The sequence below is a fragment of the Apteryx rowi genome, unplaced genomic scaffold, assembly GCF_003343035.1.
Source record: "Apteryx rowi isolate R43461 unplaced genomic scaffold, aptRow1 scaffold_123, whole genome shotgun sequence".
Lineage (NCBI taxonomy): Eukaryota > Metazoa > Chordata > Aves > Apterygiformes > Apterygidae > Apteryx > Apteryx rowi.
Window position 1 is genome coordinate 818808 of NW_020447453.1, and position 18683 is coordinate 837490.

Below are 18683 nucleotides of genomic sequence, written 5' to 3' on the forward strand. Positions count from 1 at the left end.
CCCCCCCGAATTCTCCTTCTTTCCTTGCCTTCCTTTCCTGAAAAAGCCTGTGCTCTTTCAGGTTATTTGCTAAGCCAGGCTGCTTTGAGATTGTTTGCTCTGTAGCACAGATATAAATATATAAATAATAAAAGTGTAAATATAATACGGATGAGGATATCCTTTTCCATTCCGGTTTCTGCTTTTCCTTATGGTATTCAGCTTTTCCTGCACCCTTGCTTACTGATGTCAAACTAGTGCTGTTTAGATGTTTCTTCGTCAGGGTGTCTTTTTAAACACCACTTACTTCCTAGCTATCACTTACAGTAAGTCAAAAAGGTTACTTTTTTCTTTCAGGATTATACTTCGTTAACATAATTTTAAGCTGTTTAAATGCCTTTTAAATGTGTTTATATCCTGACCTTTTATCCACAGACTGTCCTAACTGTACAAAAGTTATCCTCAGTAGGGGCTATGCATGTGCCTACAGGACACTGATTAGTATCTTGCATTTCTTAAGTGTTTCTGTCTGTCCCAGGTATGTAGTCTGTTTTTAGTATCTTTTGTGGAAGTCAGTGTGTCAGAATGAACCACCTCTGATTTCAGGAAAACAAATCTTGCTGTTTTCTTTTGTGGTGGATTCCAGTCCATAGCCTCACCCTCTGCATGCAGAAGGTGTGGCAGAATGCATTTAAGAGCATGTGTAGCTCTTGCCTTCCTGTTTTCCCCCAAATCATTGGTTTGTTACTCTACTAACTGTTTCCCTTGGGAGTGATTCTGTGTGGAGTGATTATGTTTGAGTGCTGTCCTTCATAATCTTTTCAGCCTGTGTTTTAAAGAGGCAAAGTTTGAGAGTTTTAGTTCTCTCAGAAATTAATTCTAGTGAACATCAAGTGTTTCCGGCTGAAAGGATTTGGCAGTCCTGCAGATCTAACTCTTGCATATCAGTAATGACTCTTTGTCTTCATTCTAGTCCTGCGATGTTATCTGCAGATGTTTTGGTCTGGTCAGAGGCTCAAAAACACCCCAGACCTCCAAAAAATCTGACAGAAAGCAGAGGGACAAGAAGTATGGAGAATTGTGTGGACTTTGTTCACCTCCCCCTCCCCTCCCCGCCCCAGTTTGAGTATCAGTTAGTTAACTTATACACGGAAGATGTGACTTCCTTTTCATTTGAGAATAAACACGTGAAAATGGGACAGTGTGTATGCAAAATGAGTACACTTACAGGAAACCAGAGCACATATTACAAGCTAGTTGCTATTGACTACACAATATTGCTCATCTACACTTGTCAGACACACTTGGATGATAGAAAACGCTTCTTCTGGAGGCTCTAAATTGTAGAAATTTTTCAGTGACTTAAAATAGATCAGGAACTTTTAACCTTGCCATTTTTAGCATCAAATATTCTTGTCTTGATCTTTTTTTGTCTTTGAGACAAGAACTGCACAGTCATTTTTGTCTGTTGACAGCGTGCTTTTTTTCATTATAGTTCTGTACTTAGGCTTTTCTAGAGCACCACAGTACATCAGTACTGAAGGCAAGAAGCTTTTTCATAATCTTTTTTGGGAATGGAAGAGGACAAAGTATGAAGTAGCACATCTATAGCTTAAAATCCCTGCTCACTACTTCTCGTTCATTTTTGTCCCTGCCATACAATAGTAATTGAAATGAAAAATGACAAGGTGAAATGTGGTTTTCTTTTAATACAAGTCTGCTTTTTAAAGCTGGAACACATTTATTTGTCAGCCCAGTTACTAGGTAAAGGTACCACAGTAATACTAAAAGGTTCCACAAATAAGTACCATGACTAACTCCTGTTTGTGCTGTCAAGATAGGGATAACAGACTTCTATAATCTAACTAGGTTTAAATATGACTAGAAAGCTGGGTTTTTTTTGCTTAATATTTACAACCTGACTGACAGCAAGATGCCTCTTCCATGTCATGTGCTGAGCAGATGTTTTAGCACCTGTTATGCAACTGGATTTGACATTGCTATGTGTTGTGTGGGGGTTTTTTGTGTTTACAAAATAGCTTGAATCTCCTCATTTAAGTCTCTTAGTCAAATTACATTTTTTGGAGTAATGCTTCTTATTCCATTGGTTTACCATTACACAGGATAACATAGTATTTCTATTTGTATAATTGTCAAGGGACACTTCAATCGAAGCTCATCCAGAACTGTGAGGCAGAATGACACTGGAATACTATTATCTCCTTTGCTGTAATTGCCATGGCAACAACTGCAGGTAGACAAGTCAAACCAAGGATCCTTTCTGTGTATCAAACAGACGCCAGTTTTTCTCCCCCTCTTTTCACCCCGTAATGACTCTGAAAAGTGTGAGATACAAATATGCTCTGAATCATCTTGAAGTTTTTTTTAAGTTAACTTTGATAGTCAACATTTGGAAAATTAAAATTATTTGTGATACTGTATTAAAAATGCACTCCTAGGAAGAAGCTGGCAGCCTAACTTGGATTTTTCTAGCAAAAGGATGAGATGAGCCAGGGGTTAGGGAGTTTGTCTGGAACCAAGAAAATCTGTTTAATCCAGTATTTTGTCACAGAATTCATAGAAGATCATGAGTTGATAACTTGAGCCCGGATTCTTCATTGTCAGGCACCTAAGTATTCCTCAGTATTTGGAAATTAATTTCCCTGTGCTTCTTGCCTTCTAACAGAGATGAGATCTCTTCCATGAAGAGAAGTTGTAAGGGTAGGTTAAGGCTTTGAGGTAATCAGATATCGGAGGAAGAAAAGCAGGTGAAGATAGGAATACAAGAGCTGTGTCTTTGGTTTTCTTCTTGGCCACTTAATGTTATTCTGTGTTCCTTCTCCTGCCCCCAATTTTCTGCTCCTCCATCCGCATACATGCACACACATTCACTCACACGTGTGCACATGCAGTCTCTGAAATTGTGCATAACTTACTCAGCGATGTCAAGAATTATGCCAAGATTTGCCAGGGATCCAGGTGTGTATTGGTAATAAAAGCTTCATCTAAGCTGTTCCTTGGTCTAGTTACTGAAGTATACTGTGTGACTATTTTCTGTGATGTTTGTTCTTATTTTTATTATGGTAGTTGCTACAAACGTGAAACTTGAGCGTTGGGAGTGAATATAATCAGATTTCACAGAAACACTTTTACGTGAATTTTGCTATTCCCTGTAGACTAATTTTCCCTTTTTGAAATGTGAGACTAGTTAATTTGTTTCCTTCATTAATGATTAAACTTGTCTAGATACAAAGAGGGAGGAGGGGGCAAAAGGAGCATTTCTGTTTCCTGGTGGCACTAACTAATCTCTTTAGTTCAATCAAAAGAGGATTTAGTCTAACCTATTTTAAATGGAGGATTAAGGACAATTAGGTTCTTTCTTTACATCATTACTAAGGTAGAATGTCATGACATTCTCTGAAATGCACATCTACTAAAGCATAAATAAAGTTTTGCAAAACTAATGCTAATAATCAAAATAGAGGTTATATGCAGAAAAAGAAATTGTGTGTAGGAAGTACTTATTTGGAATGAATTCTGTGGATGAATTGCAGGGAGGAAGGGAGGAACTGAACTGTTCAGCCAGTACCTTTTTGTCTCTAATACTTCTAATTTACATCGTGAAGTGGACATGTAGATGAACTGAAATGGATTTCTTGAACTGCATGTTGCTAATGCAAGTCAGATAACATGCTTAGCATTTTATGTAGCCCTTCATCTTTTCAAAGAGCTATTAATGAATTGTTTGTACGAGCGATTATTATACTTAAATACAAACGCTGGTATCCATTATCTCTGCTTGTATAGCTATTTATATGCTGCACATAATAAACATAAATGACCTCTCTTGAGGTGAGTTTGAATCAGAAGTAGCATTTAATAACTAATATTAAATCTCTATACTTGGCAGGAGGTCATTACAGAATAAAAAACATGCAAATTCTAGTGTTAGCAAAACCTATAGGATTGTAGGAAATGTACAAAAGACATAGAATAGCAATTAATATGAAGTTTTTTGTATTTTGAAAAAGTTTGGTTACAGGAAAGGATAGTTTAGGTAAATGATACAGCTGATTTGTTTTCATGAAGTGTGACTAGTATGTTGCAAAGCAACCAAGATGATATTTGAATGACACTTGCCTCTGAGAAATCACTCTTGTGGTCACAACTCTAATACTAACAATTACAAACTGGTTGCCAATAATTGTATTTTCTTTAGTTTTGTTTCTTACAGAACAATAGTCTAGAGGGTCCAATCTAATCTTATTTTTGGATGATAATACTACCTGAAAAAGGGTGGTCCAGAAAAAGCTTCAGTCAATTTATTTCATCTTATTCGTGAGGTCATTTGGAGTGGGTCCTTTGGCCCACACTGGAATAAATAGCTTTTGGTCCCTAAAGCCCAACACTCTACTCATTCAGGGAATGCTAATTTTAAGGAAAGTTGTGGCCTCCTCTTAAAATACATCCCATGTAATTGTTTGCATATGGCTTTAGCTTGACACTGTGCCTGTGCACACGTATATCTTCAGATGCTGTTTTAGTCCTGGTAACTTTTGGGCTATAGTTATGACTTGAGTTACATGGATGGACCCTGAATCAAGCTCAACTGATAAGAAAATCATTGGTTGTGTTTTGGGGAGAATATGGCAAATGTGGAGGAAACGGGTTGTTGGAAGAGTTGATGTACTACTTATTCTGTTACTTCTGTTATCTCTTTTCAGACAGAAGACATTATTTAAAATGAAACAGTGCCATAAAAGCTTTTATAAACCAAGCTGCCATTTAATCCTACTTATAAAAATGTGCCTGCCTAGAAACAACACTCTTTCATTATGTGAAATATATATATGAGAGGATACTGCAAAGTTAGGCTCAAAGCAGTTTATTGACTAAATCATAACTAAAAGAATAATTAATTTTTATGCTGATATTAGCAGAAATGTAATGTAAATAAGTTCAGACTTGGCATTTTGCTTTGGTCAAAAGATTCCTTTTATTATAAGCAAATCTAGGTTACTTAATATTAGTGCTTTTCATCAGTTTAACTTTCAGCATTTTCTCTGTAAACATGGAATGTACTGCAATGCTATTCATTGGTGTTTCCTTTGTCACAGAATAGTTGCAACCCCTTCTAGCCAACTCTGTTTCTCTCTTTGATTCATCAGTGGAATTGCATGAATGGTGAGTATGGGCTTAAAATGTGGGTGTGTGGGTTTTTTTTTTTTTTTTTTTTTCCCCCCCTCCAAACTCTGCTCCTGACCAGCAGAATCAGCTTTGAATAGCTTAACAAACCTACTCTGTCTGTTTGATTTTAAGTTCTATGCGGAAATGTCTCTTGTACAACAGATATTGCCACTAAAGAAATACATGTCTGACCTTCAGTACTGTGGCGGGAGTGAGGGGGGTGTGTGTTAAAGTAAGCCAGAACCATGTAGTTGTCTGAGCACATATTCCCTGCCTTTACAAGGAACTACTAAATTCTTTTCTTTTACATTTTAAGGTGAAAAAAGCTACAGGGATCATAACTTTAGTTGTCAATGATGAAGTATAGTTAGTCTCTTAAATGGTGTTAACTGACAGTTTACTATTTAATTGTCAGGTGGCTTAGTTTGGCAGGACACTCCTGTGTATTGGTAGTTGGAGTGGAGAAATAAAGGGAAAACGAAAAAGCTCCATCCTCAGTCCTTAACTGCTTGCTCACTTTCATGTGATGGATGAGTATGTGGACTTCTTGACGCTGTTGGTTTTTGTCTAACATGAGGAGGCTAAACTTTCATACTTAATGGCTCTAATTACATAGAAATAAAAGGAAAGCTTCAGATGTTATTGTGAAGCAGTGTGCAGTGAACACAGGCAAGTATAAACGTAGCTTTATAAAGGGTAATCTGGAATGCAGTTTTACATCTTCTGTCTCTTTCAGCCCAGGAGCTCTTAAACTTGGAAGGTTTGTTTTGAAGGAAGGTTCCAGCCCCCCATTTCCTTTATAAGGAGTGAAAAGGCTACCTTGAACATTTCCACTTACTGTACTCGTGGTATCACCTGAAACTTGCTCAAAGTGCTTGTAGGTCCGCACATATTGTATAATCACTTGAGGCTGGACTTATGCTGGGCATGTAGAACTAAAATATCAGTATCCCTTGCCATTTTCCTGCATGTAATGCATTTGAAGGCGTTTTAAACTGAAAATAATAATGCTTTTGCACAAGCTGTTGCATTTTTGCCTGTTAAAAATGATGACAAAAGCTAGACAAAGTTTGGTTGAGTCATGGCTGAAGTTGAGTCATAGTGAGACAATTGCAAATACTTCCAATCCTTTAGGCTAGTAAGAGACTGTAGAACTGACTTTTCTGCTTGTCTTCTCCCCTCCACCCCTGTGTCAGACCACTTATTTCTGCTTATAATGTCTCTATTGCTGTGGATCAGCAGCTGCTTGGTATGTGGCTTCTGTATTGATCTTTGAAGAATGTTATGACAGGGGAAAGTGCCGCTGAACTCTTCACATTCAAATACACGTCTGTATCTTGGAGATGCACAGGGGAGAAGCAGAAATATGATCTTTACAGCCCCTAGACTAGAGCACAGGAAACTTCCTGCCTGATACCAGGCAGTTTGATTAAGCACAGGAGTGGAAAGGAATGGCTGTGGCATTGCTTCTGGCTGCAGGCAGCCACATCATGTCACTTCTTCCATAAGCTGATTGAAGTTGTGGTCTGGGCTTCTCTTCAGTTTCTCATGGTACATAGAAAAGAAGACCAAAACAGAGCTGTTGTGCAGCTATATGAGCCTGCCTATAGCTTTTGTAATTTTTGATGAAGGGTTGTCAAAAGAAGCTTTGGTAGTAGAGATAGACTCGCTCTTTCTTTTCCATTACATTTTGAACGTGCTGTTGGCTTGTTGATGGTAGCTTCTGTTTTACTTACCTTTGTGTGACAGCCCATTGAGCAATGAGTATATGAGGGTGTCTTCCTAAAAAGGTAACTGGTACTCTGTGTTTGAAGCTGAAATGGGTAAAGTAGTGACAAGTTTCAGTGTGAGGGAACCAGTGTTGTCAACTGCTGCCAAGTTCTGGAGTTTTAGATAGTGCTTCTGACTGGGATGTAGTGACTTCCCAAGGAGATCACCTATAAGTCACGACTGATTTGGCAAGTTGCTAGCACCTATGAAGTTCTGACTTGCTTTGTAGGTAGCATCAGAAGGGAGTAATTGGGAAGTGGAAGGGAAACAAGTCTTCTGGTTATTTATGCGATTGTAACATTTATGGAATGAGGAGAAGAGTTTGGGGACTACATACTAGAAGGAACATGGGTGTCTTTTGGTTTTGTGGATTTCTTTTTATATATAATCAACAAACCAGGGAATAACCCCAGCCCTCCCTCCCCAAACTAACCTTATGATGTGTGTTCTGTTGTAGTACTTGTCGTATATTGAGTCATATATTGTTTGACCTTCCTGAAGCTAAGTGCAGTTAAAGTATCATGACTTTAGGGAAAGTGGAACAGCCATTATATGCTTTGCATTTCCTCCCACGTGTATATTAGAACATGTTTTATTGAAAAGGGGATACTAGCCAGCACTGGAATCTTCTGTTAAAACTGTGAAAGTCTACAGCATCTTTAACCCTCTTATAATCAACTGTGGGAGACAAGCAAGGAAAGCTTTTGCTTTAGTGTCAAGGCCAGGGCCTGATGCTTCAAAATCAAGATTGTCTCTGTACTGATACAAGATGTACATGGTGTCTTTCAATAAGCCTGTTTAGTATTTCCTTATTTTATCTTGAAAATAATTATTTACACTCATTTCAAAATTTAGGGGGGAATAAACAAGCACAGAATAACATATGCAGGATTTCATAAGCTGTAAGTGGTAACATCCCTCTAAGTGGAATATAGCCAGTATCTGTATCATTGATTGAATGAGTTGTTCTAGGCTCTTTTAATGATTGAGAACAGCAACACAGTGTATAGAATCATAGAAATGTTGGTTAGGAGGTACCTCTAAAAGTCACCCATCTAGCCTGCCTGAAGCAGAACTATTGTCAACACTCAATCAGATCAGCCACCTTTTTGTCCAGTAGGTTGTGTTTAGGTGGTATGCAGGAACAGGTCATCTGTATATACAAGTGTAAGGGGGAGACACAGTCCATGCTTTCCATGAATCAAACAAATATCCCCTTCTCAGTGTTAATGGAAAAAAAACAATCCCTATAATCTCCATGCTTCCCACTATTTTCTTCAGATGCTCAGTTCTCATAAAATATTCTTATTAAAACACCCCACCCCCCCCATCAGCTGCATTCTTTTCTTTTTCAATGCCTTTTGCTTATTAAATTCAGCAATTAAAAGCATGTTTAACCTATGCAGGATACTGATAGTTCACTGTATGTAGATTGGCACCCTAGAGTAAGATATTTTGTCATCTTATTTCTCAGATTGTGATTGCAATTCTTAGGTTTTTTTTCCAAACTGAATATTAAAAAATCCTGTTTGAGTAGGGTTTATTTTTTTAAAGAATCTATATTGGCTTCTCAGTAGATAGTTTAGCAATTTTATATTACTCTTCTGCTTATGACTATTTATGACTCACAGCTTTGAAACTATTTGGCTGCAGTATTCAGCAGCTGCTGACATGTATTCTGAATTACACATGTACACAGTTGTTTCAGATTCTCCAGTATAAAAACTGGTTTACTGATTTTCAGATAGTTTGACAGCATTACAAGTGCTCTGTCCCCTGGCTTTCACCAAGCTATCTAATCAATTTTTATGGAGTTAAAAAGAGGGTGAAGTGTTTCCAGAGTAGTCTGGAGAGGTTCTTTCCAACCTACATTCTTCTATAATTTGAAGATAAGAACTGACTTCTGCCTAATGCTAACTTAAAGAGGAAAATGCTCTCTTGCCTCTTTTGCAGCCATCTTGGTTTTCTTTTCTGCCCAGGTGGTAATAAAACATCCTGTTTTAAAAACAGGCTCTGTGAGTAAAGCTGCATGACATCTTAAAGTGATAACCTACAGACTCCATCAGTTATGAAACTGAGCAGTAATTACACTGCTTGGTGTATTTGTTCATTTTGTCACTCCCTGCTGCCTTTAATTGCACATATAATTGTTCCTAAACCCTTTTCTGTCAAAAGCATGGATTTATCAAACTACTGTGTGATTTAAGATGACTGATACATGTTCATTAGTTCAACTAGCATACCTGAGGAAGCACTAATCTTTGGGAATGGGGTGGCACTGCCTAACTGAGCGGGGAGGCAGCTGGGATTGGGGAGCTCTTCTGCTGGAGTCAAAAGAGGTTATGTGCCTATAGTTTTTGCATAAAAAACTTAATTTGCAAATTGCTGATATATAAGTGTGACCTGAGAGGCTGGAAATGAAAAGCTACTAGACTTTAATTAGTAACAAATGGTGTGAAAATTCTTGTGCCATTGGGACTTAGGCTCACCAGTCTCAGCTTTCATGACAGTTGTGTCACTGTAGAACATTGACTAGGCACGAACGTGCTCTGAGAGTTTTTTCTGGAACTGCAGTTGGGTTTTAAACCTGTGTGTGTTTTGGTTTGGGGAGTGTAGGAATGAAGGCAAGAAGGTAGAAAACAGTAGCATGACTCTGGATGTCTGTGTTAACAGATTTATTTTCATGGGAATGAATAAATATTGGATCACACTAATGGACTGTAAGTTTCTGAAAGACTCCTCTGGGTTAGGAGTCTGACTAAACATTCTGGAGAAGTTCTGGGGCTTTAAATCAAATAGAAGACTGAAGATAATCTGAGACTGGAAGTGATATATGAAAGTCCCCTTGATCTCAGTATACCTGATTTGTCATCTTACAGGAGTTTTGGGGAATGTTAATGCAATGGATTTCTATCACTGTTTTTAAAATAGCAAGGAGAGAAAGAAGGTGAAAGAATATTCCACAGAATAGAGGGAGTTCTTGGCAGAGAGAAGGTCAAACACTTTATCATGTGCTTTAAGTCATGTGTTGTGTCTTTCTGCGGTTTCTGAGCTGGTGGCTGAGGGAGAACAAGCTATAAATACTTCCCTGTTCTCTGCTTATGTGGTCAGTCAATTGAAGCTTGCTAGAACTCCTTTATAGAACCTGGCCGCTATGTGGGCAAATTAAGCCTGCTACTGATGGAGTTTGGCAACAGGCACAAACCGAAACACAGGAAATTCCATCTGAACCTCAGAAAGTGTCTTTGTTCTGAGGGTGGTTGAACACTGGAACAGAGGGCCCTGAGAGGCTGTGAAGTCTCTGTCTTGGAAATACTCAAAACCTAACTGGACATGGTCCTGGGCAGCCTGCTCTAGCTGACCCTGCTTGAGCAGGGAGGTTGGACCAGATGATCTCCAGGGGTCCCTTCCAACTTCAGCTCTTCTATGATTTCCCCTAGCCTTACAGGGAGATTGCCTTGCTCCATTTCCCAAAGTCTGAAATCAGTCTAGGTCATCTGATCCTCAGCTGATATAGATCAGCTGTTTCTGTGTGGTGGGCCGTATCCAGGGCAGGATAAACTGACCCTTACTTCCTTTGAGGAACCAACTGCCTTTGGCCCTTGGAAAACTATAACCAGTAAAATGTGCTATTGCTGTTATCTCCCTCAAACTGAGCTGGAGCATATCATTGAAAGGATTATGCCATACTGAGTTACTAAATATATTATTTATGCATGACACTCTTATACTAAACAGCAAAACACAATCATAGCCATCTCCAGTAATGATAAGAGTCCCTTCTATTGGTAGACATCAGTGCCAAAACTTTATTTTAGTACCTCCCCAAGTCATTAGTACAGAAAACAGTGCAGCTGTCTTGGCAGGCTATGCAAGGAAGTGTAGTTCCTGATATAGTGGGTTTCTGTCTGATTGACTATTCTGCAATCCATTTCTCTTGAGAGCAGTGGGGGACTTTCCCCACTGTACAGAATGAAAACTAATCACTTCTGTGCTCTTCATCAGCTTTCAATCCTCTTCTGCCAGTCTGAATTTCCACTTTTCAAATACATTAATGTGTAGGCCAGCATGGTTCCTTGTTGCCTAGGAAGGATGCTAGTTCTGTCAGAAAACAGAAGATATCTTTTAGAATAGGTACCTTGTTGTCTTGAGGAAGTACTGAGATATAAAGCCTTGAAACTTTGACCTGGCCTACTCGCTAGAATGCAAGCTTTGTGCCTGGGATGACCATCCCAAAACATTCCCAATCAGTATTATGTTGGTCTGATCCAGGTCTGTTTTGGAAGAGTTTTCTTTACTGGCCTGATGCTTAGGTGGGGGTGTTTTTGTGAGGCACTGGTAGCCAGTGCTTCATTTCAAACAAAATATAAAAATCCAGAAGTTCATTATCACAGGCACATGATTTGCAGAGGAGATTGTAGCATTGTAATGGGCACTATAATGTCTTCTAATAGTTTTGTAGAGAGTGCAAGCAGAACAGGCAAAAAACATGTACCTTTGGAGTTTTATTTGAAGACTTGATTGGAAAAATTGCTGTATAACTGTGTGCTGACTTCTGCCAGAAACCGGTGTGTGCGGTGGTTATTGCTGCAGCACAAGTTCTAGCTCTGTTGCCTGGAGTCAACTGTTGTGCTTTGAACTCCAAAAGTTGCAATGGGATTGATAAATCTGCTCATTGTGATACGTGCCTGTTGCTTTGAAATATAGTTATACTACTACGGACAGGATAACTGTGTAAAATCTTGAAACAATCTAAAATGATATATTTAACTTAATGTTGTAGTGTCCCTTCTGCAATGGGGTGGGAGGCTGAAGATGATGCTTTATTTTAAGGCCTCTACATCCAGTACGATCTTATGGGTTATCATGTGGGTGTTACACACTTAGGTTTGCCTCTCTGAAGGTATATGCTCCCAGCAGAGGGACATGCTTCTATTGGATACAGAACATTGGTAAATACTTACGAGTTTTCCTAGGTTTATAACATACACTGATGGCAAGCTGTTTGAGTGAGACAGTTGATTGCATTGTTGCTTCACTTGAAAAAATTGTTTTTTTCCCTTAATTAAATTTAGGTGGTGATAAATGGGCCATTTAATGGAAAGCTACTTGGCACATATTGACCTCAAAGCAAGAGGTTAAGCTGTAATTATATGCCTCTTGTGTGGCTGCTTCATAGCCTGACTTTCACTGAAGATTCCTTCCAGGACATCAGCTTTGTTTGCATCTCCCGGCTGTAGTCCACTTGTCAGCAGCTTTTAAATGTTTTAAGTGTAGGGTTTTTTATTTATTTCTAATGCATAACTTAAATGCAGCGTTTCTTGTGAAGATGCCAGAACAGCCATATACTAAATATTTAATGAGTAGTAAAGATTTCTTGTTCTCAACAGACTAAAGTCTAGATCCAAAGGAAACAAAATAGTCTTCCTAAATTATTTATGAAATGCTGCACATAACAAGATTGGGTTTGTTTGGTTTATGGTACATAGATGGCAGGAGTAATGTGCTCGGTTTAGTTAAAACATAAATGGTGTAGATGAGTTTTAAGCATAATAAAAATCTAAGTGATCCCATTTTTATGACTAGTTGAGGGTGATATGTCCTCATCCAAGACGGTAGCTCTAGTACAAGTTGGATATCAGAAATTTGTCTCATTACTCTGTGCTTTAGCCGACTCAGTTTTAGGAGAACTTGCTTTGTAATCCTTTGTCTGGAAGGTGTGAATTGTTTGAAAGTCCTAACAATAGAACTGTCTTTTTTTTGAAGGTGGTGTGAGCCACCCACTATCAGACATTGGTGTCTGATTCAGTATCAGACATGCAGTGTCTCCTGCAAACATGGATTTCCCTTGTGATTTACTCATGTTTAAAGATGTGCAAAAGGGTTATTGGTAACTTTTAGTCCAAAATTTAAATGGAAACGGAAAATGCATAAAGCAAGGATGGTTGATGTTTGAGCATATAGCTGAACAGGGGTAAAGCACTCTCCTCTTTTGCATTTGCATAAGGAGGAGGAAAGTATGCAGACTGATTGGGGCTAGGGAGGGAATGATAGAAATGAGTGAGGTGTATAAAGTAAAGGGGACCAAAGGTGTGATGGAAGCATAGTGTCCTCAGCGCTTTGTTCTGAGACACAGTAGCTTCAAGTGGAAGCTGCTGGATGCTTCATTGCCTGAGATGCTGTTTACTCAGCCCCTTTCCCATTCCTCACTGTTACTGTTCCGGTTCTGTTGTATGGAATGAAAAATAAATAAACAAAAAATCGGTGCTAAATCTGGGGAGAAATATGAAGACTTTGTGAGAAGGTAGGAGATTATCTGCTTCTCACAGGAAAGGGCCAGCCACTGGGGAGGTGGCTGTCTGCTGACAATGTGCTTCCTGCCAGCATGGCCCTTCTCTTAGGGGGTTCTGTTTTCCTGTCCCACAGTGCTCTCTTCGGGTATAACAAGTCTATATTGCAAAACCGAGTCTCTGCTTGGGGTGGGAGACATGTACTGAGATGTCCTGTATCCAACTCACTGCAGGCTTTTAAGTGCAGTCCTGGTCTGGTGAGAAGCCACTATAGTGCTTATAGCATTAAAAGGGGGGATGATCAAGATTATCCTGAGAGGAAGGGTTGAGGGGAAGGCATTATTCCTATCAGGTACAGTCCTTATTTAACTAAGAACCTTGAACACACTTTCTTTCATGCCTTAACTCTGTGATTTCTATTCTTGCTTGTTATATTTGAAACAAGACTATAATTTCTTTTTAATGTTAGAGTGTATCTTGAGTGAAAGCACATTATTGCTCTTTAAAAATACATGAACGTGTCCAGCAGCTTTCACATAAATTCTACAAATCCCCTTTTTGGAAAAGGAAGAGAGACAGAGATATCCCATGGAGGTTAACTTTCATGGGTGTCCTTTAAAAATTAACTTCCTGCATTATATTGCATCTCAGTGGGAATTGGTACTGTCTTCTTTTTGCTTTCCTCTAAAATAAACTCAGCCTGAAGCCATTAGAGCACGTACATATGTCTGGCTGTCTGTTTTCCACTCCTGTGCAAGTGAGCTTTCAAAAAAGTAGTTCTGAATGCAAACATTATATTGCTCTTAAAAGAAGTAATACCACCTCAGAAAGTGCTAATAGTTTTTCTGTGTTGTTTTGAGAGCCTGATATTGTTCTATTTTGGGTAAGACAGGAAGATTAAAAAAAACTTCACGGCAAAGACTTTTTTTTCCTTACCTTGTACTGTATCACCCCTGTCTTAATCAATGAAACTTGAAATTGTAACATTTCATAGTATTCAGATATTTATGTATTTCTTGTATGGTTAGCTTTAAAAATTAACAGTAATCTGCTGTAGAACGTGTGTTTAAGTAGTGGATGTTATTAGATGCAAGGAATATGATGACATCGAACTATTCTCTTTTGTGGTGATAATCCCTCAGTGGAAGAAGCGTTAAAACAGTCTTTGCCAGTGGTGTGCAATGTTTCTGCCAGCTATTGATTTCTCTTGAGGTGACCAAAATAGAGCCTACTAGTTAACTTTCTAACAGTTACTGTTGTATGCTATATCCTTAATGAGAGGCACAATATTAACATGTGCACAACTGCTATTGCTTGGCCTGGAAAAAGCTACAGGACTTGGTAGGTTGTGTGGTGTGGGTTTTTTTTTTTTTTTTGTTTATTAGAAGACATCTTACAGAATAGATTTATTTGACCATTTATTTTAAGCTGTCTCTTTTAGGGAAAAAAACATAACCACTCTTTTGTGGAAGACTGTATTCTAGATACTAAAGATTTAGTTGTCCAGAGGAGGAAATAAAATGTGACTAAAACCAAGATGCATCACTCTGTTTCCAAGTCTCCATATTTCTTATTTGAGTTTTACAGCCCTTCCTGTCTCCCTTATTTGAATGCACTGGTTCTTGTGCTTCTCAAATGATTTGGCTTTATGCCAAGTAGTGTGTGTGGGAGGGTGGGGGTCTTATGATACCTCCTGTCTCTTCTGCAGAAAAAGCAAAAGGCTTAACAAACACTCAGCCAGTTTCAACTTTGTACCTGGTTGAATGGGTTTTCCTAACACTGTCTCTGAGCTTCTGGGAAATCTGTTTCTTTCTCTTCTGGGTTTCATGCTCAAGAGCCTTTTACAAGCAAATGTTTGCAGTTCTTTGCTGTCCTTTGCTGTCTGTGTTTTCGGATCTTCTCTGGAAACACTTTAGCGTGCTCTGCTCTTGGCTTGCTCTTTGTAGGAAGTATCATTATTTCCTGCAAGTTGGAGGAAAGACCTTTATTTTATGCAGGAACCTTCCTATACAGAGCCTTCTTCAAAGCCCATATACCGCTTGGTAAGCCATCAGCAGAATTGATCCAGGTTCAGCTTTAAGGGGGTCTGCACTCCCTTTGCCAAGGTGTAAGTGTTAACCTTGAGTATATATTTGTGATTCTTTGAAGTACTAAAACGGGACTGGCTTTAGGGAAAGAAGTGTGTAATTGTTTCATGAGACTGAGCCAAAGATGAATTCCAGCAGTTTTCCTCTGAATATAAACAAACATAGTAACTTCAAAATGTGACAGAATGTCTCCCTATTTTTTTTGTGGAGCCTTTCCTTTTTGTAAGGAGACTGATGTAAGTGAGAGAAACTCTGTAAAATAATATCTTTAAGTACTATTCTTGCTCTACTTCTTGAAATTAGGAGAGAGTAAAATGAGAGGGGAAAATTGCTAGGTTTTGATAGCTTTCTGATTAAAAATCAATGCCCTAAAGACAGGGTTGTGTAAGTAGGCTCTCTAAACTGATTAAAAATCAGCGAGCTATGTTTTCCATTGAAAGATAAGCTAGAAACAAGTTTTCCTCTGAGCAAACTTCTTGTGGAAGTCCATAAGACTCTTGGATATTCTGGTTCATTGCAGATGTATACAAGCATTTATGTTTTCCTATAATAACTCTTTCCATGCTTAAGGTGGTCTAATATGGCTAAGGGTCATACACTTACCCAGTTCTGATATTAATAAAAACAAATTTCATTGAAAAGTGACAGGCAAGTGAAGAAGAGCAATTTGGTATGGAGGAGAGGGAGGGAGAGTGGAAGTTTTAGTGACTTAAAACATTCACTTATTAGATGCATGTGAGGACAGATGTTGTAGACTGGGACTTTAATTTCATGCTTTGGCCATTTAGACAGATGCCTAAACTAGAAGAATGATAGATTTGTTATGTGTTAATGATCAAGTTTAAATGTGAATTTACTAATCCCAAAAGACTGCTTGTACCCCGTTAAACAACCTATGGAACTGGGTGTTTGTATTGAAGGGTACTTTGTTCCCTGCATGAAGAGAAGTCTTCCTGATCCTGAGGAATCTGAATGATATTGTGGATTAAGAAGCACAAATGACCAAGTAGATGAGAAGCAAGTGTTGTTGTTCTGGTAGTTTCTGCAGAAGTCCCTGAGGACAGCTATTGCAGCAGAGTATGATTGAAAGGTGCCTCCCTGATGAGCGCACTGTAAAACATGTTTTGTTCTCTTGATTAGCAATGTTGCTGTGGTACACAGTGGTAACATCAGTGTTTTATTTTTGTGGGGTGGTTTTTGTTTTTAACACTACAGAGGTATCAGTAAAAGCTGCTTAGATAGTAACGAGTATTTCCTTCAGTGCTGCATCTATAACATTGATGCCTAGAGTAACATGACTCTTGGTCTGATATTAATGCAGTGAAGATGTAAATAAATGGAGGAGAAAGGTGTGTTGCCTGCTTAAAGAAATGTGGAGTATTTTTAAAAATCAGAATTTCATATTTCCTTCTTTTTTGTATCTTCTGAATGTGGTACTGTAGCACACATCATTTGGGAAAAGATAAATTGACTCAAGTGTGGTGAAGCTGTTTGAATGTGTACGGATAATTTGTTCAGATTTTTTTGGCACAAACTGCCCAGTAAACAAACTGAAGACAGCATTGCAGTCTTCAAAAAATGTTTTAATGTTAAAGGATAAATCCCCACAACATTGTATTGAGATGAGTAGTGAAGCATGTAAACATTACTGTACTTCTATGTATTTGAAAAAAAACACCTTCTTTCTTTAGGGTAGACATGCTTCAGGATGTGCATATAATACAATCTCTACTCCTTGTGTTTGCATATTAGAAGCTTTTATGTTGTAATGCATCCTGTATGCCGCTCTTATACATTGCAAATAAATAACTTCATGCTCTCTGTTATCGTCACGGCTTTCTAATGTCTTGTGGAATGGTCTTTTTCACTGTATATGTTCTCCAGGAGCGAGATTGCCTGTAAAGCATCCTTGCTTCTAAGAGAGCTGGTGATGCACTACTATTGTATGAGTTTGACTCTGCTTCAGGGGGAAAAGGTGCCCTTATTCTTTATCCAGTCTTCTGGGCCACTACTGAAAAAACTGACCTGTGAGCATCTCTATGCATTCAGTTCAAAACTGAACAGTTAGTTAAGTTACAAAATCTAACTGTAGCTTGTCTTCCAACTTAACCTGTCCTTAAATAACCTGTAAACTTTAGATGTTGAAAATCTCTCCTTAATTTTTATGCCCTCACAGAAGGAGGAAATGGAATTAATAGGGAACACCCCGCTTTTAGCTTCTGCATACTTTGTCTTAAATATCACCTGAATAATGGCCCTGCTAATAGTATGTGGAGGGGAAAGAAAAAAGAAAAAAGAGAGAGGGAACAGAGGAGCAAAGTTTGATTGTATTTCCAACTCAAGGGACATGATGTTCTGCTGCATCCATAATTTCCTTAAGGGAAGCTAGTAAATATTCATTACAGGAAACTTTTAAAATTCAGATTAGTGCTGATAATTTCTTTTCAAAATACAGGCTTAAGAGAAAACAGATGCATCTGTGCCCCTCATGTTTTAAAATGATTCTTACCTGTGTTTTGAGCTGAGCTTTGGATCAGCTGCAAGTAATTTCATTTTTTCTCTTTACCACTTGCTTATTTTTTTAAAAGGGGAGGTGAAGTATACTGCTCAGGCTTAGGATCTACTTTTGGATCACAGCATTTGAAAATAAAAATAATGTGGTATTTTAATCACTTATTGTAATAGATCAATGTATGAAAACTTCTAATCTCATGTGTTTCTGGAGCTTTCAAATAAGTATTTGAACATGAACAAAGAAGGGGAAATACAATCCAAATAGCCACCACATACGCAAACTATCAGAGTTTGGGCTGCAGTCAGCTTGTAATACACTTTTTGTTTAAACTGTCATAAAAAGCAGTGCTTAATAAAACTGTATTGGGCTGTGAATAAACACTTCTTAAATTCATACAATTATGTTTTTAAAATAAATGGAAATATGCTTTCCGAATGGAGATCATGGTGTTTTGTTGTTTCTCAAGCATTGACTCACAATCCAAGACTAGAGAAGCTTCCTCAACTGTATACTATTAATGTGTTATATGTACTTCAGAGTCCTGCTACACATCTGTTTGTCTTAAATTATGAGGCTATTCCTATAAACAAACAAGTAATGAAAACAGTCATACCTGGAATTTCATATTCATGGATTTTCATCATAGCTCACTGAACTTCAGCTTCAGTTATTTTATACACGTGACTCTCTAAAACTAGCCATAAAATTTATTTTAAAATTTAATTGCAAGTAATTGGATTTATTGCGCCTTCTGAAGGGAATGTTGCATCCACACTGAGAACTTATGTACCACAATTAAGTGAGATGCTATTTAAGGAGATAAGTTAACATTAGCAAAGTTGATCTTCATTCTGA

The 18683-nt window shown here is 38.2% G+C and overlaps 1 protein-coding gene across 4 annotated transcripts in view; it reads left to right on the top strand.

The window, feature by feature from the left end:
- The window catches only part of ATP11A (ATPase phospholipid transporting 11A), a 139025-nt gene that overhangs the window by 5586 nt on the left and 114756 nt on the right, over positions 1-18683 (top strand). Inside the window, exon 2 of one of the 4 annotated variants that reach the window (XM_026055417.1) lies at positions 5097-5163. The exons of the other annotated variants lie outside the window; for them this stretch is intronic. Within the exon in view, the coding sequence (XP_025911202.1) occupies positions 5161-5163 (3 nt within the window). The 5' untranslated portion in view covers positions 5097-5160. The remainder of the gene's footprint in view (positions 1-5096; positions 5164-18683) is intronic. 4 annotated transcript variants of the gene reach the window in all.